General features: G+C 46.2%; 1 protein-coding gene across 1 annotated transcript in view; it reads left to right on the top strand.

Moving 5' to 3' along the window:
* Positions 1 to 1,071: 1,071 nt before the first annotated feature.
* LOC124269065 (transient receptor potential cation channel subfamily M member-like 2) overlaps positions 1,072 to 25,725 on the top strand; it is a gene marked incomplete at its 3' end in the record, with an annotated part of 44,722 nt that continues 20,068 nt past the window's right edge. Inside the window, exons 1-5 of the mRNA XM_046704079.1 lie at positions 1,072 to 1,097; positions 1,701 to 1,829; positions 2,624 to 2,944; positions 20,278 to 20,452; positions 20,773 to 20,938. Coding sequence (XP_046560035.1) covers positions 1,752 to 1,829; positions 2,624 to 2,944; positions 20,278 to 20,452; positions 20,773 to 20,938 — 740 coding nt within the window. The remainder of the gene's footprint in view (positions 1,098 to 1,700; positions 1,830 to 2,623; positions 2,945 to 20,277; positions 20,453 to 20,772; positions 20,939 to 25,725) is intronic.

The following is a 25,725-nucleotide window of genomic DNA, read 5'->3' on the forward strand; positions in this document are numbered from 1 at the left end:
GTCAGGATAAGTATAAAATATCAATTTTACTAAAAAAATTACATATTTGAGTGTTGTATAACGATACACTAATGATTATCTTAATTCTGTGGGAGCGGTGGGGTAGCCTAATGGTTAAAGCGTTGGCTCGTCACGCCGAAGACCCAGGTTCGAATCCCCATGGGTACAATATTGAGCCCATTTTTGTCCTTGCGTGATGTTGCTGAATATTGCTAAAAGCGCGTGAAACCAAACTCAGTCTGTCAGTCTTAATTCTGTGAGTGAGTGAGTTTTGTTTTACCGCTTTTAGCAATATTCCAGCAATATCCTTGGCAGAGACATCAAGAAATGGGCTTCAAGCACATTGTACCCTATTGGAGAATCGAACTCCGTCCTAACAAACGCTTTAACCACAAGCCTACCCTACCCAGTTCTATGACGAATGGCATGGTTATGATTGAATCTAACGAGAGCGTTGACTGATGTTATGAGCAAAGTGAGTGAATGAGTAAGGTTTTCGCCGCTTTAGCAATATTCCAGCAATATCATGGCGAGGGACACCAGAAATGGGCATCACATCGTTGTACCTATATTGGGTCTTCGGCGTGGATCGAACACACGACTAACCACTGGGTTACCCTACTCCTTATACACCCTTCGGTATTCTGCTTTATTGATTTTTATGAATAATTCATACTATTCACTATGGTAATTTATTATCGATAATATATTATCACTGTACATACGTCAGGGATATCAATGTACATGTGTAAGAGATACATTGAAACAGTAGCATTGGTCATCAATGCATACATGTACAATGAGAAAACACGTTGAATATATGTGTTTTTCAGGATACTTACAGACCACGTAAACAGCTGAATATCGAAGAGTGAGTATTTCTTTTCTTTGCATATGATTGAAACGTGGACATTTTGGAGCTTTTACCAAAAATCACAATACAATGATTCATTTGAGAAAATAATGAAAAATTATTCCTTTCCAATAAATTTAGTACATTTTCATCCTATTCTGTATCATTTCAGGCATGAAACTCCTGTGCTAAGCTTTAAGAGCGACTTGCGATAGCTCCAGTAACAACATACAGTTTGAACTTGGTAACGCACGAATGATTATAAGTGATTGAATGTGTGAACCCGGAGGTTGACCCGGAGCCAACATGTAAACCACTGGGCTACCCACAAAAAGTCTTAATTGTATTAGAACTCTTGTATTATATATATTATTTTATTTATCATTATCCCCCGCCGATTTGTCTTTTCCGGAGCAGAACTTTAAAAAGTTCAATATTTCTTCCCCAAACTTGGCAGAAAGATAGGTCTGGTGGTGAACAGCTGCCTTTTGATAGTTTTGGATTTCAGATTGTAATCATTTTTGCGTTTCGATGGACTCTGCATTATAGTCACTTGGTTGACACATATCATTGTATCCCAATTATAAAGGTCGATGCTCATACTGTTGATCACTGGATTATCTGGTCCAGGTTCTATTATTTACAGCCCACTGGCATATAGCAGAAATATTGCTAAATATGGCATAAAACTAAACTCACTCACTGCTATATACACACCCAAAAAAATCACATATTCATCAAGAGTATTTTGCCATTGCTGGGGATATTGATGACTTTGTCTTCTTGTTATTAATCATATGGATCAAATGGATGTAAATGGATAGGAGCTTGTTTTCTCTCACCACAGCTGTTCTCCGTGTGTTTCCTGGTTATCTTCGGTCACACCTTACTGTTTGAAATGAATGAAGAATTTTCAGTTCTTGAAGGCATATTGGCCTGGTGGTGGTTCACGTTTGTTTGGGAGGAGATCAGACAGGTCAGTATGAGATTTGATGTACACTTTCTGTCATTAAAACTGATCTAAATAAGAGCGAAAATAGTCCGTCTCTTTTAGGAACATCTACTAACAGCAGAGGCCATTATACGATTCCAGTTATACCATATGTCTTCGACTAACTGACTGCAACTCACAATTTGCACGTGCATGTTCATACACCACCCGCAGTACGGATTTCAAACCTTGTGGGATACAATCGAATTTACCCTTTTTCCTAAGATTTCAAAGAGCTCCATACGTTCCATATGTTCAATTGTTGTGTGATCGAAGTTACAGCACTGATGGCCTAAGTAAAGCTTTCAAAACGTTTCTGCAATTCCTCATCTTCACTTGTATCAGATGTTGCCCTGGTTAATCAGGCGAACAATTGACTTGTTTCTGCATGTGTTTGAATCCCGGTGCGTCAGGATGCGTTGACCATTTCGCGTTTGACTGTAATTCATAAACATCGAAAGAAACAAGAAAGTTGGAATGTTAAAGGCGACTGTTTTGTTCACAGATATTTCGCATTATCAAGGAAAGGGTTTTCTCGCTTTTCCTAGTGGAGAGAAGTATACTCTTCAAATAAAGTAAGGATTGGAATTATAAGCGTTAACATTTATTTCAAAGACAGAGATCTTATGAACGCACCGCCATTTCTCTTGAACACCATCGTTAAACACATGTTGCACGTGCACAACACGGTATTCCCATACGGCGCATAGGGTGTCATTCTTGATCTTGACGGTTTTCAAGAAGGTCAATAAATGTTAATGTATCAGGTTTAATTCCAGATTGTGGAAAGCAAGCCGGCTGAACAGTGCAAGTGTTGCAGGGACAAATGCCAGTGTTGCTGCTCGTGGAAGCTCTGCTCGTTACTGAAGACGTATTTCTTTGATAACTACTGGAATATACTGGACTGTGTTTCTCTTGGGTTCTTCCTGGTGGGTGCTATTCTGATGACCATCGTCCATCTGGACACCACTAGGAGTGATGTGTATGAAGCTGCGAGAGTGATACTGAGTCTGGACATCATGTTCTTTACCTGGAGAATGCTTCAACATCTGGCCATATTCAGCATCATGGGTCCTGTTCTTGAAATGATCTTCCAAATGGTTGGTAGACTTTGACCATAAAATTGAAACAAGATAATAATGATCAAATATCTGTTGATATTCATGCCACTTAGGGGTGAGAACTAGATTTTAGTATGTTTCAGAAATCGGTTGGAATATTAAGAAGTCTTTATTTACACATTATGTTTCGAGAGTACAAAATTAAGTAAAGACATTGAGCTAGGAATGTAGCTTTTTTCAATCTAATAAACACTTGAGGGTTCCTCAGGATAGATAGCACCCCAGATAGCATTGATATGTTGGCCCATTGTTGACCCATAATCACCGGTTTAGTTGGCCCATGGTTGTCAAACTGACGATGGGCCCACTTGGATATGCTCATCGGCTCCACGGTGGCCCATCATGTTGGCTCATTGCTGGGCCAACAAATGAAAATTCACACTAAACGGTGGCCCATACTTGGCCCAACGTAGTGATTTTGTTGGCCTTATGTTGGCACTATCGTGTTTCAACATTTAGCACTTTCTTGACCTTTGTACCAAACCATGGCCCATATTTGGCCCAACGGTGTGATTTAGTTGGTCTTATGTTGGCACAACGGTATTTCAACATTTAGCTCTTTCCTGACCTCTGCAATCAGAAACATATATAAACAACACAACAAGTTAATCAAGTGAACTATTTAAAAAAAATTCATTGTTATTTGAACAATATTGTATTTCCCGAAAATATGCTTGCCTTAGGTCTTTCGGCTGCTGACAGGTTTTTCCAAACTGCTCTTGAAAAAAACAACCAAAAATTTCATGAAACTGTGAGATATCATAATTTTAGAAATTATATCTATCGTCAAAGGACATAGTATTGACGTTAAGTTTTCATTTGAAAATGAAACATACAACTTTATGATTAACAACAACATGTAATTGAATACCAACTGGTACATAATTGGGAAAGGACAGATGGGAACTGGTGATGAAGCCAGTAAACAATACTGGCCCTGATATGCCAACTTATTACAACTTAATCCCCCTTTGTGTATTGGCTTCATCCCCAGTTCCATTTGTTGCTCTTAGTTCCCATCTGGCCTCTCCCAATTATGCACCAGTTGTTATTCAATTACATGTTGTTGTTAATGTTAATCTGCTATTTGCCAAAACATACTATGCATATATACTTCTTGTCATTTGGTTAAAGTCACTTTGAGCTTGTTAATGGTGTAAGAATCTATACTGAGAGGCGTTAAAAACGCATATTGGACTTTCTACTCTAAGTCCGTTGTAGAGATGTTGATGTTTCCAAAACTACAATATGGTGAAAACATATGGTTAAGAAATGCACAGCTCTGATGTTTAGGTTCGAATCCCCGGTTTCAAATCACAGGGACGTGACATCTCAAACGCACCTGAGTGAGTGAGTGAGTGAGTGAGTGAGTGAGTTAAGATTTAAAGTCACATCGGCAATATTTCAGCCATATCGTGACTAAAACTAGTTCTAAATTTGTAATACATACATATAATATATAAAACCCTGTCAACGAAGAACAGTAAAACCACTAGATTATCACAGATTGAGTTAAAACTAGCTAACATATATCTTTAAAAGTAGAACATTATTTCTGGACAATACAATGTAAAATTGGGCTATAGATCGCCAACAACTGAAGGTAGATCACCATACTAGGGACCATGGGGACTTACAGTACCTTTGCTACCAACCGCACCCAAGAGCATATGCGATGACAATGCAGTTGGAGGAACAGAAAACCATGGTGCACGTGCAATGTGCACACTCAACTCCCATAAAAGCACAGGTTGAGAAATGGCTTTCATTCACATTCACGATGCCATGGTTGACCAACGCCCAAAGGAACCAAGCAGTTTGAATGCTGCATGCTGGCCAAACACAGAGAGATGCTGCTAATCACTTCCACGTCCTCCAGTCGACCATTTCGAGGCTACAGCAACGACATAGGGCAACAGGAAGTGTCCAAGACCATCCTCGCCCGAGCGCCGTGTGACGCCACAAAGGCAAGATCGGGTACATCGTCGTTAGTCATCTTCGAATCGCTTCAGGTCTGCACGAGACTGCAAATGCCACGTTAGGAAGCAGAGGACGTTCCATCAGTGACCGGACAATGCGTCACATCCGATGTCGCTTAATTCCTATCGTGGACAGATCCTCACCCATACACACGCCAAATCGCCAACGTTGGGCAGCTGCTGGAGGCTATCTTGGTGCTAGACAGTGGCGCAGTATCATCTGCACAGATGAATCACATTTCAACGCCAGTTTCCCTGATGGTCGGCTACGTGTCTATCGCCGTAATCATGAACGCTTTTGCGTCAGCCTTTGTGTCATTGAGCGTGATCGCTTTGGTGGTGGTGGAGTTATGGTATGGGTGCATTTAACGTCAACTTCCGCGCCTGACTTGGTTGTTCTTCAAGGGAACCTCAACGCCCGACGTTTACATTGACAACGTGTTGCAACCAGTGCTTCTGCCATTGATGGGTCGACATCGCCTCGTCTTCCAACAAGACAATGCCAGGCCACATACGGCTAGGGTAACACAGGACTTTTTGCATCAGAACAATGTGGATGTCTTGAACTGGCCCTCGCGATCACCTGATTTTAATCTGATGGAACATTTGTGGGATGAACTTGGGCGCCATGTGAGACGTCAGTTGAATCCTCCCCAAACTGTGACTGAGTTGACACAAGCTTTGCAGTTTCACTGGAGAGCCGTTCCACAAGCTTTGATTCGGAGATTGTGCTTGTCAATGCTTGGCAGACTCTGGGCTTGCTTGGCTGCCCATGGAGGACACACACGGTATTGAAATGTGTCATCTGACAGTTGTGAGTAGTATATACAATAGCGGTACGAGATCAATTCCAACAAAAGACTCTGTAAAGCTTCATTTATGAAATAAAGCTTTTGTCAGGCCCTTATCTCTCTCCGCTATTTTATATACCACTCTTTGATTCCCCAGTTAACTTCCTGGTCACTATGGCGAACCAACACTTTCCTGATCACGTGATGCTAATGTGATCACCTTATGTCGTGTTGACCTCGAGGAAACAGTTTAATGTGAATCGCCTATGAGCTCTTTGGTCTTCGTGATGAAGGCTTGCCGGGTTTGTTGTATGCCTTGTTCTATGTACTTTTTTTTCTCGGTTTCGCTGACAGCAGTCTTACGAGACTTGGACCGAATCTCTTGTTTCATTCTGTGATATTTTGCGAGTTCAGAGAGGACCAAACAAAACTCCTCCTCGGAGACTTTACTGTCAGTGAGTGCCATGGAGATATGGTCACTTACTGTGTTCAGCTTTGCTTCAGCCAGGACCTTGATCTCGTCGTGCTTCAACGCTTTATGATGCAGTCTGCGGGATGCAAACTTAAACACCAACCCCATCAACCCTGACACCCCAGCTGTTATCTCTTTGCCCAGCACTATGGGTGCGGTTAAGATGGTGGTCAACAAACCAACACCTTCTGCCCCTAATCCCATGCTGGTTGTCATAAGGGCGGTATCGGCCCCGTCCACGACATTGAAAGCTCTATGGTACTTCTTGCATAACGCTGCCCGTCTGTCGCGGTCTTGCTTTAGTCTGCGTTTTATGTCATGTAACTGCCTCAAACAGAACCCGTCTACGGTTTCAGGTGTCTTCCCTACTTCTTCTACGACTGGGTACAGCCCCATCCTGTGCGTATAATATATACTTCAAGATATTTTTTAATTGGTCTCCATTTAATAGGCGATCAATGTACTTGAGGCTTGTAAGGCCTAGTGCCTTGTGTAGGTGCAAAAAGGAAAGGTCAATAGGTAACTTTTGTTCTATACTAACTTGATCGGAGCTTGTTTAGGGGGGCAGCAACCCCAGTGAGGGGTCCGAGCTCCGTCGTATGATGATACGACAATGGTAGTTCAAAAATATATGTGTATGTGGCCAATTTATTTCCACCCCAGGTAAAAGGCGCCAGGGTGGCCCCTCCCACTTCACCTCATACAGGGGGGCTGATAAAAAGACTTCTATGATGAGTGTGGAGCCTGGGGACATAATCGTAGAATATGGTAGGCCAGCGTATAAGTTGCATCCCTAAATGTGCATCCCTAAATGGTGCATATAACATGTAGCCCGTGGGACATTGTGTTTGTTCAACTGTTATATCCTGACCCGCGGTGAAACTCACGAGCAGGATACCGTTGTTCTTAATTTCGGTGATATGGCCATCCTTAGTCAAAGAGACGTAAGGTGCGGTGAGGGTTATATTGATCAACCATTAGGGTTCTTTTAAGTCTGCCACACACACGCGCCTATAAACGTTGTCTTTCAAGTGTAGGGCGTACAAGGCGTCTTCCTCGCCGGGCAGATCGAACCCCTCCGTGTCTCCTAGGTTGTTAATTTTGACGTTGCGGCGATGACTGGTCATTGCCAGTTCAGAGAGGACCAAATGAAACTCCTCCTCGGAGACTTTACTGTCAGTGAGTGCCGTGGAGATATGGTCACTTACCGTGTTCAGCTTTGCTTCAGCCAGGACCTTGATCTCGTCGTTGTTCTTAATTTCGGTGATATGGCCATCCTTGGTCAAAGAGACTTTCCAACTGTTTTTCTGATAACTTCTCAGGGGTGCACTTCACCCCCATGAGGTGTATGTTGTCGGGTAGGAATATCTTGGTGAGTGATATCGTGTCTTCCACGGTCACGGTAACCCCCTGCAGACTGGTGTGGAAGTTGACACCCACCCGCACGTAAACAGTGCAAACGTGATACTGGTGTTGTTTCACCCACCGGAGTTTGATCCCCTTCACGACTTCGACTTCGGGCTGTGGTTCACCTAGGTAGACTTGGATGGCCAGCGTGGAGTTCACTGGTAGACTCCCCAGGATGTTGACCACGCCTTCGGAATTCAGACACCACCACCAATGCCACATTTTGCCCGGGCTTACGATAGCATGTGGGCTGCCATACTTTTCGAGTGGGCTGATGACTACCGCCACGTCTCTGCGCCTGGGCGTAAGCCCACGAGCAGGGTTCTGTTGTTCACAAGTTTGTTTAGGTAGTTGTCTTTGTTCTCCGTGAACATCGTAGGGGGAGCCGAGACTAATGTTGAGAAACCAATCCTACTTCTCGAGAGGGTAACAACACCCACTTGTGTCGATTGGTGAAGAGGCAGTATATGGCTTGCCCGGGCTATCACGGTCGTGCTCTCAAAACAGTTTGCCACCGAGCGATGGGTATACCCGACCATCTATCATCACCGATGTGGACTAGGTCGAGCGGTGTTGGCTGGCCCCTGATGTATCGACCTATATCACCTGAGGGTTCTACCAGAGGGACTTCAACGCATTTGTAAAATGCTGCTTTTAAGCTGTAAGTACAGTCTACCCTCTACTCCGGGGACGCCGAACCTGCATGTGTCCCCGACGTCAGAGATCCCTACATTGACGCATCTCTACCCTTCCGGGTCCTTGTGCACTAGTCATCTTATGTGCAGCGTTATGCTGAGGTATCCTATATTAACAGGATTATGCTTTATATCTAACACTGATATTACCAACTCCGGGATAGTGCCCCCGAGTTAACCTCTTGTACTGCTGGCGGTGAAAAGCGACTGGGTTCTGCGTCGTTGTACTTCTCCGTCTTCACCGGTACGGCTCTCAACAGCGTGGAAGGGTGGCCATCTTGAATGTTGTCCGTCGTGCTCAGCTGGCCGAGATGAATGCACAGCTCGCGATAGGGAACTAGGTCGGTAACCGCACCCGTGACCGCCATTGTGGGTTTTATTTCGACGTGCAGTCTCTAGTGTCCTCGCCAATGGTCGGCTGAGCCTCAATGGGTTTTACTCTCTGTTGTTGGTTAACACGACCGCACCCGCTTTGAGTCATTAATCTTGGAGTTCGCTCCCACAAGCTCGAAGATTTCGCTAACCGCTTAGCGAGCACGCTGTAGTAGCCGCCAGTTATGTGGTTGCGGACGCCACTGATGAACAGCTTGTTGTTACTGCGGCAGGTAGGTGATATCGCAGAGTGCGACTTCGAGGTGACCCGACGTATTATCGATAGCGTGCAGCAGCTGAACGGCCTCACCGCTTGTTTTCCCTTGAAGTGTCACGTACATATTAGAGTATATGTACCATAATATAATTCTTTTAAAATGTACACCCCGGGAGTGTTTTACCCTAAGATGGACTTCATGAATATGAAGATCATGGTCGACGTGGCTGGGTTGTACTTCGGAGCCCAGTTCATCGATGTGTTCGATCGGTATAGGCTTCGTTGTGAACGCCAAGGCAGTCCACGCTTGGTTCAACAACCCGATGCAGTTCTCGCAGAATCAACTCAATTTCGCCGTCTGGTGCGCTACACCAGGGTGTGGCTTGATATTGACTGAAACTCGGCGTGATGCGCTGAGTAGGTCTGTGTTCATGTTTCGCGTGTACTACCAGGTCAGGCAGTATCCTCAAAGAGATCAGCTCGCTTCCACAGGACAAAGCGGGATGTATCAAACAATCCGCACGATCGGCATGCTTACGAACGGATTTGTGGTGAATTCGGAATCGATCCGAAAACGGATTGGCGTATACCGGGAGTGAACCACGGGTTGGGTATTCCGTACAGTGATGGACTCTCCGTAAAAGCATTACGAAAAGATACAGTGGTAAACTTTATGAATCACAATATGTTAGTTCGGGTAATTTCTTCCATGCATTCTCCAACCTCGTTCCTAAACCCATACACTGTGGGCCAAAACTGGTGAAAGAAGCCAGCGATGATCTACTGAAACGAGGTTTACTTCGGCCAGAATTTGCTCTGTCGAGTAATGAATGGCGAGATGACCGTATGGACCGTTTGGGTCTCATTTAGTTAAAAATTCCTTAGTGACTACGTACACCAGCCCGGCCATGGCAACGATGGATACCCACAGGTATTGTCCGAGCCACGTGACAGTTTTCGAGAGAGTGCTAAGTAACCACGAGATAATGCTACCCAGGATGCCGGGCAGGGCTTCGGCAGCCTTACCTGCGAGTTTAGCCAGGGCCTCCCCAAGGGATTTCAGGTGTCTTCTCACCCAGTCTCTGACGTCGCCACCACTTGGTGTTGGGGGGTCAGCGATACGACCATGGTTGATATGATGAAGCCCAATGCCGTCAGAATGCTGGCGATGGTGATCCCTTGCTCTTGGAAGAGGATTCGGATCCTGTCAGCTAGCGTGGTGTCCTGGTAGAGGACTCGATCGATGGTTTCCCGCACGCTGCTGATCTGGGATCGAAGCTGTTCTCGGAAGGAGGACGCCGTTTCCAGCCGGGTCGACCTTTCCTCTTCCAAATTGCGTAATTGTTCCTCAATTGTGGCTTTCAGAGACTCGTCCTCCGTTTGGTTTGCATGGCCTTGTCCAGCCCCCGCAGTTCCTGAACGGTAAATTCGAACCCGGGTAAGGGTTTGTTATGATAGGTGGCCAACAATTCATCGATGGCACATTGGGGCTCATCGTTGAGTTCGGCCCTGGCTGCTTGCAGATCTTGGACGGCCTTCGGGGGAAGCTTGGGCCGATAATCTATGAGGTTTAGTGCATCGCTGATCAGTTGCCCACAATGGTGATTGATTGATGAGTACTCGACAGAACCAGCGCGGTTCCTCTCATGCGTTTGTTCGAAGAGATTGATCTCTTGGGGTGAGCCCTCAATCGCAGCATGCCGTAATTACCGACGAGGGTGAACTTGGAATAGTCTCATCCCAACGGCTCAAGCGTTGTGTTTACACTTCAACTCGTCATAGTGACCGATTGGCGTGCCTGCTTCAGAATTCGGTTGCTTTGTGAGAACGAGGTTTCCTCCTCTTCGAGCAGTAGACACTATTATCCCATATATCATCCATCTGGATGTCATCGTAACCTTCAGCCATATTTAATTATGTTAAACTTATATATTTCATGTATATAACAATGTCATATGGTAGGAAGCTAGACCTTTTCGAGGAGATCTAAAGGGAGCCTCTAGGCGTTAGAGCCGCGGCGCCAGTCGGTGACCATCACCAACAATCCTAGCAAGATAGACCAGAACCAAAGCTGCTGGTTCGATTCCCCTAACCTGGGTGAAACGACCTCATCGCGGACCGCACGCAGTTCGACTGGCGCTTAATATTACATTGACCTCCGACAACGACAAATGCGAGCTGGTGCGGAACGTAGATCGGGCCATTATCGAAAACCACCATCAAGATCCAGTAACGCGAGGTGCTGAGCATCGGCGACAGCGGCGTGTTTTACTGCTACGGTGACCTCTGAAAAGTGATGAGGAGAACACGTCAACGACGTGTACAAAGGCATCAACAAGTCGACTAAGGTTGTGCGTCGGGTACGGCTTCATGCAAGACCAGCTCGACAAGATCTCGGTGGGTGAAAAGGCTATCGCCACTGCCTCACGGAACAGGTTCAGCGTGCCATTTCGACTTTGAGTTGCTCACTGGGCGCGCGCCCGTTTTACCAGGCAGCTGGGTGATAGGCTTTGAATCTGAGCTCACGTTCAACGACTACAGCAGAGTCGTGCGTACTCCAAACGGTTGTGAAGCCAGTTATGCCATCGACAACATCTCTCTGGAGTTCAACATGGTCACTAGCCCGGAGCTGGCCCGTCAGATTCGAAACCAGTACTCGGGGAAAGTGGCCGTCCTGTACGACTGCATACTGCGGCATAGAACAATCAATCAGGACAAGAGTGACACGGTGTGGAATATCAACCTAAATGTGCCGGCGCGATTGATGAAAGACATCCTGATCGTTCATGTTGAGCATTACGAGCCCTTCCGAAGGGACAGCGAGAAGTTTTTCAACCCCGAGATCACGAATGTGGAAGTGACCATTGAGGGCATGCCCAACCAGCTGTTCAGCGCTGGTATGAGGGCACACCAGCAGTGGGACGAGATAACGAAGCTACCAACCCGGCACCAACATGTCATCAAGGACCTGGATCTAAGCCCCGTGCAGATCGGTGAATACCTGACCCACAGGCACATGCTATGGTTGGACATGCGATCCGCGGATGGCGATCAATTACATGGCAAGCGACGCAGCGTCGACAACGGCAGCGATGGGATAGCCATCCAGATTACCAAGAAGGCTCAACCCGCGGGCAAGTTGAAATTATATCTGTACGTGATTATGGACTCGCAGCTTAATATAGACAATGGGAGATTCGTGCAAGCCATCTATTGATCTACCTCGCGATGCGCACTGCGCCATAGTGTGCGGGCAGACTGGTTGTGGGAAGACCGTTTTCGTGCTGGATATGCTGGAGAATTACTACCGGGATACCTTCTACAATGTCGTTATCATGTGCCCTACTCTGCACATCAACAAACCGTACATGGAAAGATCTTTGGTCGACACGGGAACACGTCTGCAGGATTGGTTGAAAGCTTATCACAGGAAATTTAAAGGGGAGTCGACGCTGTTTATCCTGGACGACTGCAGCGCTAATAAAGAGATAACAAAAAGAGAGACATGCTATCGTATCTAGCCTTCTCCGGCCGACACGCAAAGCACAGCGTTTGGGTGATGACTTGAGAAGTTCAACTCGGTACTGAAAGACCTCAGGGAACAGACGCGATGGGTAGCCTTATTCACTACAGCGACGGGGATTCGTTCGAGAAATATTTGAGAGAAAGCGGCGTGATGAGCACATCTGAGCGGAACAAGTGAAAAGGCAGCTAGCGAGGAAACTAAGCGCGTTAAGCTCGTGTAATCAAGACCGACCAACACGTGGCTTATGAAGTGCTAAGCAATGCTAAGCCATTGCTAAGCAATGGCTGAGCAATGGTTTAACAATTAAAAGTTACTATTCTATATGGCTTGTGAAGTACTCATCGTGTGCAATTTAACTTTCATCTCGCTGTGTTTTGGCTGTATCGGTTATTATATCATAAGAGTTAAGAATCGCTTGTTACATGATAGGATGGAGTGCAACGGACTGCTCGAACAACTGTTGGTTGAGGGCGATAGTCGAGTGATACTGCCTGATGATGACAAGCGAGAGAAACTAATGGGGCTGGCGGTTGGCGGCAAGGCCAAACAATACTTTGGGGACTATGCTCCAGATAAAATCCAGAAACTACCCACCGATGAGCCCGCTCGGCGCCGAGATGACGAAGACTATAGGCTCGACCATGACGCAGATCTACACCGGCATAGCATCGTATGTCCTCCCCATTCCCCCGGAACGCCAGCTTTACCTGTGGGAGGACCTGGAGAAGGACCCCTTTATCCAACACGCTTTGAGCGCCGTCAGCTGCCTGCTGTACCATTAATATGGCATGTTCTTAGCCCCAGTGACAGCGGCGATCATCACGGCAAAGCATTGTCAATTTAAAGAGGGGTATAATAATAGTAATAGTATACAAGATGGATGCTGCCCAGCGAGTGACTCAGGCAGAGGAAACCCCGACACAGGAGGCCCCAGTACAAGTCACCAAGCAGAAGACTGACTGACTGACTGAGTTTGGTTTTACGCCGCTTTTAGCAATATTCCAGCTACATCACGGCTGGGGAACACCAGAAATGGGCTTCACACATTGTACCCATGTGGGGATTCCAACCCGGGTCTTCGGTGTGACGAGCCAACACTTTAACCACTAGGCTACCCCACCGCCCCCCAAGCAGAAGAACCCTAAAAGGCGGTCTAGCCAAGCAACATAAGAGTAACTATATATGGATTGTAGGCGCAACTGCTGCGGTTGCCGCGGTTTTCATGCTTTATAATAGACCACAAGGACCAACCCCAACCCCAGCCCTAGCCCCACAGGCACGAGTAAAGGTAAACCCGCATATTATGTTGTAATTAAATATATGTTTCTATATCATATACATCATGTCTGATGGAGAAACTTTCGTTAACGAATCATACCACGCCACCGTGGTCGCCGGCCTACGGGAAGAAACGTATGCAGAGACTTGATTACATTAACGAACGACTCGAGCGTGAGAACCATGCCTTTCGAACGTTCAAGGACGTCGACGACGACGTGAAAGAGTACTACCTGCTAACAGGCAAACAGCTCGCCCCACTCCAGGAACCCACACTCTCCCAATATTACACACCCAGCCCGGGACAAAAGGATCGAGAATTGGCCTTCATCATGATAGGCCTAGCAGCGACTGCATTGATCGCAAAGGAATTAAACTAGGTACACATATGAGTATACAATGAGACCTGCCCCGTATCGATGTCAGTACGTGCTTATGGGGAAAACCGAGATCTGCGGTAGGAAATGTAGGATGGAGGGGTACTGTTGTTTCCACAGGAGGTGTTTCGCGAACTACTCGTGCTCCATGTGTGGTATCCATGTGTGGGGTTAAATGCGATTACTGTTTATGTAAAGCCCACTGGGCAAACGTCATCCGGCACCAGCTTATCTACGAGAGGAAAAAGGACTACATAAACGAATGTAGGCGCCTCCTCAGGATAGGAGGAATTACCTCCCTTCCCTAGCCAGTGACCCAATTAGAGACTGTGTAAACCTAGGTATAATAATGCCTGCTATTCAATTCATTCGAATTCCACCCCCGAGTTTTGGCCTGAGAAGCTGGTTGGTGTTTCCAAGTAAATGCAGTATTGATGACATCAGACCTCTGATCATTAGCAAACTCGAAGAGGAAATAAACGAATTGGGGCACATCAACTTTCAAATGATTGTTACTACAAAGCTGGATGTCTTCAGAGAACAAATATTGACTGAATCAGCCAATATATATACGTGTATCCCCAACGATCTGGAAATAGTAAAATGGGAAAGCTATCCTGAGCCCAGAATCGATACGGTTATTCTGAATATAGCGCTGGGCAGGGGACTAGATTCGTGGTGAATGATATGTGCGCTTAATTTTTTACTCGGTACCGAACACCCAATTAGAGATTGTATACACCTTGGTATAACAATGACTACTGTCCGAGAGCTCAAGCATATTGCGAGAGAACGAGGCGTAGTGGGGTACTCCCAATTGAGGAAACCCAACTGTTTAGCTTACTAGACATACAACCCCCTCCAACGGTGAAACAACTCAAACTCCAAGCTGGGGTTGGCTGGTTATTCCCGTATGAGGAAAGCCAGGCTAGTCGCACTGTTGCACGCCCCTGTACAATGACCCACGCTAGAAGAACTCAAACAAGAAGCCCGAGAGCTGGGGCTGGCGGGTTATTCCCGTATGAGGAAGCCCGAACTCGTCGAACTGTTGCATCAGCACAGAGTTGTCGATCTAGAGTTTGTGCGCACTGAACGTGCTGTAGGTAACTACCTGAAAGGCTGGCGCATGCATGTAGATAAGAACATAGACATCGGCAACGTCAAGGGAACGATTTGGGAAGCCTCAAATTTCAAATAATGGCAAGATGTTGCTCAATAAACAGCAGACGGACGGTGCCGTTGAAAACGTTCAGCCTTACTTCCGGGGTAAACAAGAAGTCGTGACTCATGCCGAGACTATAGACGAGTCCATCGATACCAGTCTTCAGCAAATACGGGAATATTTGGAACCCTTCCGCACAGGGGTTCCGGGTGGGCAGTGGATAAAATTGATAAACTCTATCTAGACATAGCTAACTACGTACCGTTCAGAGGCAGATCGTACCTAGACTTGCCAGCCTACTTCAAGAAAAAACAAGCCATGGTCAACATCAAGAATAGAGGTGGATTGCATGAGGTTAGCAATCAGGTCAGCCCTGTTGTTTCCGACCGACGTTAATTCAAACAGACCACGAAGCTATCCCCAAGAAGACGGGCTCAACTGGGACGGTCTGAGCTGAACCCACCCCATATCTCAGATCACTAAAATCGAGAAGCAGAATGCCATAGCCATCAACGTCTTTGGGCACGAAGGCAACAAAACGATCGTGCACAGGATCAGCCCAATAAAGGGTCGCCACGTGATCAATATATTCATGATCCAGCGAGGTGGTAGGTATCACTATGCGTGGATAAAACACTTCAGCAGGCTTTTGCACGACCAATCGAAATACAACAGGAAAAGACACTTTTGTGAATGATGCCTACATGGCTTCACGCGAGCTGATTTATTAGAATCCCACCGGGAGGATTGCCTGGCGCGGGGGCAGACGGCCATACCTGGAATCGACATGCCCAACGGTGGCGACAATGTCTTAAAATTCACCAACCATAAGAACCAGATGCCAGTGCCTTATATCATCTATGCCGACTTCGAAGCCTTCATCAAAAGCGTTGACATCGGACTGACCCCAAACACGCACAAAACGCAGGAGCACAAGGCCTGTGGGTTCGGATACGTGGTCGTCCGATGTGATGGGGAAACGAAAGCTACCATAGTGTACAGTGGTCCCGACGCGGCTGAAAAGTTTCTAAAGTGCTTGCAATGGGACGAAAAGCCATCAGGAAGAAATTGTACAATATCGTTCCCATGTGTATGACCCAAGCAGACCGGCGAGCTCACGGATGCAGCACTCGTTGCCATGTGTGCGACGACCCACTGAACGGCGATTCAGTGAGAGATCACTGCCATCACTCAAAATCAACCCCAAGACCATCAACATCCCCGTGGTCTTCCACAACTTGAGAGGGTACGGCTCTCACTTAATCATGCAGGCCATTGCTAGGGTCGAGGGAACCTGACGTGCATCCCCACAAGATGGAGAGATACATCTCCTTCTCCCGGAACGGCCTGAGGTTCATAGACTTAGTTCAGTTCCTGCTGTCGTCTCTCGAAAACCAGGATTTAAGCTGGAACTCCTCACCGATTACAACATGCACCTGTTCATCGAGAAAGGATTGCGAGGTGGGACCTCCATTGCTGCCAAACGGTACGCAAGAGCCAACAATAAGCACACGTGAAGGGCTACGATGCTAGCAAACCCATTAATCATCTCCTCTATCTCGACGCCAACAACCTGTATGGTTGGGCTATGAGCCAGTATCTACCCACCTGGGGGGTTCGAGTGGGTGCCTGAGATAGACGTCATGAGCATACCACCGGATTCGGGGGCAGGTTACATCCTCGAAGTTGACTTGGAGTACCCAGCAGCATAACACAAGTCACACAACGGCTACCCCCTGGCCCCAGAACGTTTGATGGTGAACCCGGACTGAATGTCCGACTACCAACAGAGGGTGGGGGGTAATAAGCTAGACAACGTCGAAAAACTTGTACCCAACTTGATGAACAAGACCAAGTACATCGTTCACTATCGCAACCTGCAGCTGGACCTGTCGCTGGACCTGTCGCTGGGTATGAGGCTGACTAAAATTTATAGGGTGCTCAAGTTCAACCAAAGCCCCTGGATGGAGCCCTACATCTGAATGAACACGGACCTGTGAAAGCTGGCCACCAGTGACTTCGAGAGGAACCTCTACAAGCTCATGAACAACTCGGTGTTTGGTAAGACGATGGAGAATTTGCGAAAACGCATGACGTGAAGCTGGTCCGGGCGAAAGAGAAAGACAAGCTCAGGAGACTGATAGCCAGCCCGGCATTCAACCAGAGCAAAATATTCAACAACGATCTGGTGGCCCTACATATGAGGAAGAGCCACATCAAGTTCAACCGGGCCGTCTACGTTGGGATGAGCATCCTCGACCTCTCCAAGAACCTGATGTTACGACTTCTACTACAACGAGCTCAAGAAGCAGTACGGCGACAGGTGCGAAGTGCTGTACACGGATACGGACTCCCTGCTGATGGAGATTCGAACCAGAGACGTGTACGAGGACATGAAGAAACACATGCAACTGTATGACATCAGTGACTACCCCAAGGACCATGCCATGCACAGCACGGTTAACAAAAAGGTCCTCGGTAAGATGAAGGACGAGTGTGCTGGCACGCCCATAGCGGAGTACATAGGCTTGAGGCCCAAGATGTACTCCATCCTGAAAGCCGACAATAGCGATATCCGGGAAGGCGAAGGGTGTCAAGAAGTATGTGGTGAAACAACACATCAAACACGCCAGGTTCAAGGAGGCCCTGTTCAGGACCAGCACCTTCAAGCATCAGATGAACACGCTGAGAAGCGAAGGGCACAGGATATACGGACTGACGATAAACAAGACGTCCCTGTCGCCGATGGACACAAAGCGTTGGATAGCCACCGATGGAATCAACACGTATGCGTACGGGCATGTGAAAATTGAACCAAAGACATAGCCGTATGTATATGATGTCACGGAAACAGAGAAAGTTTGAAGCTATTTACTACAGCCCGCGTGGATACTGGAAAGGAGCGAGCACCATACATAAGCTTGCCAAAATGGCGAGAGTACCCCCGACCTAGGCCAAAGCGTGGCTTGAGAAACAAGCCCTGTGGCAGATCTATTTACCGGCACCACGTTACGTGCCTAGAAGAAAGTTCGGCATTGCCGTACCCAATAGCGTCCACCAGGCCAACCTCCTGTTCCTACCCCACGACAAGAGGTACAAGTACGCCCTAACCGTCGTTGACGTGGCCAGCCACTACAAAGAAGCCGAACCCTTAACCGCGAAAGACTCGGCCCAGGTAGCCCGCAGATTTGAACGCATATACAAGCGCAGTCCGCTGACATGGCCCATGGAACTGCAAGTCGACCCCAGATGGGAGTTCATGGGTGCCGTGTCACAACTGCTAACTGTCGGCTATCAATAACAAAATCACTTGGCTCACCGGCAAGAAACCGGCTGACGCTATCAAACTGAAATCAGTGATGGCCGAACCGGCTGCACCATCGTGTAGGAAGGAGAAACAGATACCCGAACGGGTCCTTGTGAGATACCTCTACCAGCCGGGAGAACATGAAGGGGACACTCGGAAACGAGTCACCGACCCGACATGGTCAGTCAAAACTTACAACATAGATAAAGTGGGCATCAAAGCCGACGAGCCGAACTTGTACGACTTGAAAAATGGGCCAGGGAGAGGTTTCGTCAGAGAGGAATTATTGATCATACCAGACGGCACAATGTTACCCCCCAAGCAAAATATAAAACACTATCCTTGTCGAGTAATCCCAATAGTATCCTGTAACTCATAGGCGATTCACATTAAACTGTTTCCTTGAGGTCAACACGACATTGGGTGATCACAATAGCATCACGTGATCAGGAAAGTGTTGGTTTGCCATAGTGACCAGGAAGTTAACTGGGGAATCAAACAGTGGTATATACAATAGCGGAGAGAGATAAGGGCCTGACAAAAGCTTTATTTCATAAATGAAGCTTTACAGAGTCTTTTGTTGGAATTGATCTCGTACCGCTATTGTATATACTACTGTTGTGTGTTTTCATACCACTTGTTTTGGAGATGCTCGCAAAGACATTGTTGCATCCGTAATCCTCTGTAAACACTGCAGTATTGTTTACAAGTCATCACAATGCCTTTTCCTGTACCGCCATATGTAATTTTTGGACATATGAGAAATATATCTGACATTTCTTCCTCATATGCGTTTTTATTGCTTCTCAGTATACATCGAAACATCGCTCTATGCAATAAGCAAGAAGTTGTCGTCCATAAACTTGTATGTTTCATTTTTGACTCACCAACTTCTAGAATGCCGATCAAACAATGTTTTATTTGGATATGACGTGTAACTACTATAACTGTGACACATATATCTGGTATGATGATGTTTAAGAATTACTGGTTGTAAAGATGAATAATAGGGAGAGTTGTATATATGCAAACAGGAGTGTAACTGACAGACACATAATGTTAATAAAGTAAATACAATAAATATAAATAATTTAACATCAAATAAGATTATCAAAATGGTTAAAACAGGCACCTAAAGAAAAAAGTCAATTAAATCTTTTATCTACTCAATCAATTGTCTTTCAATACAGTATGTGTCAGTTTCTTTAACTTAAATGATGATTTAAACCAATTATTTCACAATATATTCACAATTCAGCATCACAGAACTTACAATGCATATTTACCAGTTGAAGGCCTCCAGAAATGTACTGTCGTCTGCTCTTTGAATATCAGGTAAAGCTATCAATTATGACACGTTTGGTATTCAATTTGGAGAAAACAACGCTGTAAAATTCACTGCATCATAGTTAAAAGTCAGCGAAATATTTTCTTACATTTTTCTGTGTAATTATTTCAACTTTCATCAAAATCTTAATACAAAAACATGGGTAAAATGGCCGTGTGCTCACCCTTTTATTCACAATGTTGGGAAATGCAGAGTTTTTCAAATATTGGCCCACTGTTGGACCAACGTGTCCAAAGCCACTGTTACTTTTAGGTCATTAAGATAACGTTGGGCCAATGTTGGCAAACCGTTGGCAAACCAACAAACCATTTGCCAATAAACCTTTGCTATCTGGGACCTTGTGATACTGTATTAAGGTAGTTTTTCTTCATTATCTTGTAGATCAAGAACTCAATTCCGTTCCTGGGGATAATGTCGGTGTTCATCATATCGCACGGCCTGGCTGCACACGCGCTTCTTTATCCTAACCGTGACTGGTCACCTGAGTCTTTGATTGACATACCTAAAAGTGCATTTTGGAACCTATTTGGAGAATTAGGATTGGATGAAATTGAAGGTACTCTATATATTATCTTTTCATTTCGGTCACTGATGTTTAAAATTTGGGAATGTCTTCCACGTGTACCAGAAATCTTTTGATAAACTTTACTAAGCCCTCGAATGGTGCCACCTTGATCAAACAGCTTCTGAGCAAGAAAGTAATATGCTCACTATCTTATATCCATTAATACTACAGGAATAAGATACATTTTGTTAAATGACTCTTTTGTATTGGCGTTCATCATTAGTAACACAACAGTAAATGATCTATTATTTAGTTGCTTTTAGGAAAGCATACATGCATACATTTCTTTGTACTTTTGTTCCTTGTGTTAGCGAGTGAAACCCAGGGTGCGTGTTCGTCGAACCCACTTCTTTTCGAAAACGACACAAAGAATGAATGTCCATCCACCACTGGGAAATACGCAGTTCCACTTCTTCTGGCCCTGCACATGCTTCTCGTGAATGTTCTCCTCCTGAGCATCCTGATAGCAAAATTCAGGTACGATGATACATCACCATCTCTGACATCCTCCTGGAGGTATATTCATTCAGCTTTTAAACACTGACAGGTTGAGTGTAGTTCCTCATAGATGTCATCTTTTAACACCATGAATGCAAGGTTTCCTTACAGTACGTGCATCCTCTGGAACACGCTTCCCTTCAACACCCTGACAGCAAGGTTCACGTACAGTATGTTTATGAAGTCATACATACATCCTCAACATACTCAGAGTAAAATTCGAGTACAGTCTCTTAACTACAAAGTAAAAATGATGAGAGTGTACTTATATAACATCCAAAAAGCATGATTCAAGTATGGTAAGTAGTAGATATAATGATTGTCCGGGACCAGGTCCAACAAAAGCCTCTGCAAAGCCTTATTTCCCAAATAAGGCTTTGGTCGGACCCTTAGCTCTTGCTACCATTACCCCTACTGCTTTCCCAACCTATAAAAATTTCAAGCGCCAGCGGGATACGAACTCTGCATGTACGCGCCACTTAACCGACATGGCTGAAGTGTGTCGGTTTTCATCTAAGCCGTGTTGACAGGAGGTAACACTGTGCCGTACGGTACGATCAATAATTCCGCTCTTACAAACCCTCTACCTGGCCCATCCCTCAAGTAGTACAAGTTAGGCTCGTCTGCTTTCATGTCCACTTTATCTATGTTGTAAGTTTTGACTGACCATATCTGGTATCTGTTTCTCCTTCCCACGCAATGGAGCAGCCGACTCTACCACTATTGATTTTAGTTTGATAGCGTCTGCCGGTTTCTTGCCGGTGAGACGGGTGACTTCATGGTTGATTGCCGACACCACCTTAGGTAACCTCACGACCCATTCAGTCGATCGTTTTCCCAGGGTGGCCATCTCCCTCGCATACTGATGTCCGAATAAGCGTTCAGCCAAAGTCCTATTAAATCTCTCAACTATGGCTTGGCTGCGATGGGCTCCAGCCGTGCCACGCCTGACCTTTGTATCGTGTTTGTCTAACAGTTGTGACACGACACCCATGAACTCCCGCCCGGGGTCAACTTGCAGCTCTGTTGGCCATGTTAGCGGACTGCGTTTGTATATGCGTTCGAATCCTCTGGCTACCTGGGCAGAATCTTTCGCGGTCAAGGGTTCGGCTTCCTTGTAGCGACTGGCTACGTCCACTATAGTTAAGGCATACTTATACCTCTTGTCGTGGGGTAGGAATAGGAGGTCGGCCTGGTGAACGCTATTAGGTATGTTAATACCGAACCTCCTTCTAGGCACGTAGCGTGGTGGTGGTAAATAGATCTGCCACAGGGCTTGTTTTTCAAGCCACGCTTTGGCCTCCTCCGGCGGTACTCGCGCCATTTTAGCCAGCTTATCTACAGCGCAAGCTCCTTTCCAGTACCCACGCGGGCTATAGTAAATAGCCTCAAACTTTCTCTGGTTCCGTGACATGTCGTCCCGACAGGGTATTTATATATCTATGTTCTTGGTTCAATTTTCTCATGCCCGTGCACGCTGCGATGTTTATCCCATCAATAGCTATCCAACGCTTAGTATCCATAGGCGACAGGGACGTCTTGTTTATAGTCAGTCCGTATATCTTATGCCCATCACTTCTAAGTGTGTTCATTTTATGTCTAAAGGTACGGGTCTTGAACAGGGCTTCCTTGAATCTGGCGTGTTTGATGTGTTGTTTCACGCGTGCTTCTTAACACCCTTAGCCTTCCGGATCTCACTATTGTCGGCTTTCAGTATGGAGTACATCTTAGGCCTCAACCCTATGTACTTGGCTATGGGCGTGCCAGCACACTCGCCCTTCATCTTACCGAGGACCTTTTATTTACCGTGCTGTGTATGGCATGGTCCTTGGGGTAGTCGCTGGTGTCGTACAAATCGAGGTGTTTTTCATGTCCTCGTGCACATCCTCGGTTCGAATCTCCATCAGCAGGAATCCGCGGTCAGTGTGTTACAGCACTTCACACCTGTCGTCGTACTGTTTCTTAAGCTCGTTGTAGTAAAAGTCGTACATCAGGTGTTTGATAAATCGAGGATGCTCATCCCACGTAAACAGGCCGGTTGAATTTTATGTGGCTTTTCTTCATGTGTAGGGCAACTAGGTCATCGGTGAATATCTTGCTACGGTTGAATGCCGGACTGGCTATCAGTCTCCTGAGCTTGTCTTCCTCATTCGGCCGGACCAGCTTCACGGTCTCACCGCTGCGTTTCCTCAGGTTCTCCATAGTCTTACCGAACACCGAAGTTGTTCATGAGCTTATAGAGATTTTCTCAAAGTCACTGGTGGCAAGCTGGAGGTCTGTGTTCATTCTGATGTAGGCTCCATCCATGGGCTCTGGTTGAACACGAGCACCCTGTGTATTTTGGTCAGCCTCATACCCAACGACATGTACAGCTGTAGGTTGCAATAGTGAACGATGTACTTGGTCTTATTCATTAAGTTAGGCACGAGTTTTTCAACGTCTGCCACCCGCCCACCTAACAAGTTATGTTGGTACTCAGACATCCAGTCTGGGTTAACCCTCATACGTTCAGGGGCCAGGGGGTAACTGTTGTGTGATGTGTGTAATGCCTTGGGGTACTCCAAGTCAACCTCGAGGATATAACCTTTGTTCGAATCTGGTGCAATGCTCATAACATCGAAATCGGACGATACCCGACCGATCTCATGTGACACCCATTCGAATCCCCCTGTGGGTAGATACTGGCTCATGGCCCAGCCGTACAGGTTGTTTGCGTCGAGGTAGAGAATGTGATTGGTTGGTTTGCTTGGGTCGTAGCCCTTCACGTATTGATTATTTGCTTTCGGCATCGTTTTGGTTGCCATGGAGATCCCACCTCGCAAGCCTTTCTCAATGAATAGGTGCATGTCATAATCTGTAAGCAATTCCAACTTAACTCTGGTCTTTTTAAGCAAGGCATCCCACGACAGACCTGGGCTGGTGTAATACCATGCGGGGTCGAGTTTATACTGCTTGAAACATGTCCGCCTAAACGTCTCAAACACGTCAGCTAACAGCAGTACATCTGTCCTCAAATACAGGTCGTGATAGTCACCCAGATTCTCACAACCTAGTTTATTCCATACATTAATAGTGTGCGAGTAATCGTCTTGGGATATTTCCGAGTCTGTCAGATTGCTGTAAAATTCTCTGATGGGGGGTAGTCTGGTCTTGGCGAACTTAGGCCAACTATCCATGTACTCATAGGGGTACACACCCTTCCTCATAAGCAGGGGTCTAGTCTCGGCGTCTGTGTATCGATCGGTAATAGGGAAGGTATCGTTGGCCTTGACCAGACTGTCTAGTGACGACAGGAGAAACTGAAATGAGTCAATGAACCTAAGGCCGTTTAAGCTGAAGGAGATGTATCTCTCCATGTTGTTGGGGATTCACGTTATATTACCATCGATTTTCGCGATGGCCTGCATGATCAAGTGAGAGTCGTACCCTCTCAAGTTGTGAAAGACAACGGGGATGTTTATTGTCTTGGGGATGATTCTAAGCTTGAGGTTACACGCAGCGCTGTGCCTCTGCTGAGCTCTATACTTACCGGTTTACGTGACAGTGATCTCTTACCGAATCACCGTTCAGTGGTGAGTCACACACGTGACAGTTAGTGCTACAGGCGTGAGCTAGTCGGTCGGCTCGGGTCATACTCATGGGAGCGATTGTGTACAGTGCGTTCCTAATAATTTTTTCTTCCTCCTGCAAACACTTTAGAAACCTTTCAGCCGCGTCGGGACCCCTATACACTACCGGAGCTTTCGTTTCCCCGTCACAACGGACAACAACGTATCCAAACCCACAGGCTTCATGCTCTTGTGTTTTGAGTGTGGTTGGGGTATCCCCAACAGCCCCGCCGGCAGCAGCCTCAACAGGTTTGACCAAGGCTTCAAAGTCGGCGTAGATGACATAAGGCACAGACATTTGGTGCTTGTGGTTGCCGAATTTTAGGATATTGTCACCTTCCTTAGGCATGTCGACTCGTATGGCCGTCTGCCCCACACCTTGGCAATCCTCCCGGTGGGATTCTAATAAATCAGCTCGGCTGAAACCGTGCAGGCATCGCACACAAAAGTGTTTTTTCCCAACGTGTTTCGACTGGTCGTGCAACAACCGGCTGAGATGTTTTATCCACGTGTAGTGATACTTTTCACCTCGTTGGATCATGAATATATTGATAACTTGGCGACCCTCCTCCCCCAACATTGGGCTGACCCTGTGTACTATTGTTGTGTTGCCTTCGTGCCCAAAGACGTTATAAGCTAGATTATTCTGTTTTTCTACTTTAGTGATCTGGGATATGGGGGTTGGTTCATCTATACCATCCCAGTTGAGCCCATCATCTTGGGGATAGCTAGAAAGCCTGTCTGAATGAGTGTCAGCTGGAAACAAGGTTGACCTGGTAGCTACCCTCAGGCAATCGTCTCCTCTATTCTTAACGTTTACCATGGCCTGTTTTTTCCTATAGTAGGGGGGCAAGTCTAGGTATGACCCACCTCTGAACGGCACGTAGTTAGCTATGTCTAGATAGACATTATCGATTTTATCTACAGCCCACCCGGACCCCAAGTGTGTGTAGCGTTCTAGGTATTCTCGTATCTGCTGAAAACTGGTATCGATTGATACGTCTATGGTCTCTATATGGGTCACGACTTCTTGTTTACCTCTGAAGTAAGGCTGAACGTACTCAGTGACCCCATTCCCCACTTGCTTATCGAGCGACATTTTAACTGTGATCTGAAACTTGATACTTCCCAGACTGTTTAGTGTCCTGGTTTATTTTA

Source organism: Haliotis rubra, unplaced genomic scaffold (assembly GCF_003918875.1).
Source record: "Haliotis rubra isolate DU_JTF1 unplaced genomic scaffold, ASM391887v1 Scf1416, whole genome shotgun sequence".
Lineage (NCBI taxonomy): Eukaryota > Metazoa > Mollusca > Gastropoda > Lepetellida > Haliotidae > Haliotis > Haliotis rubra.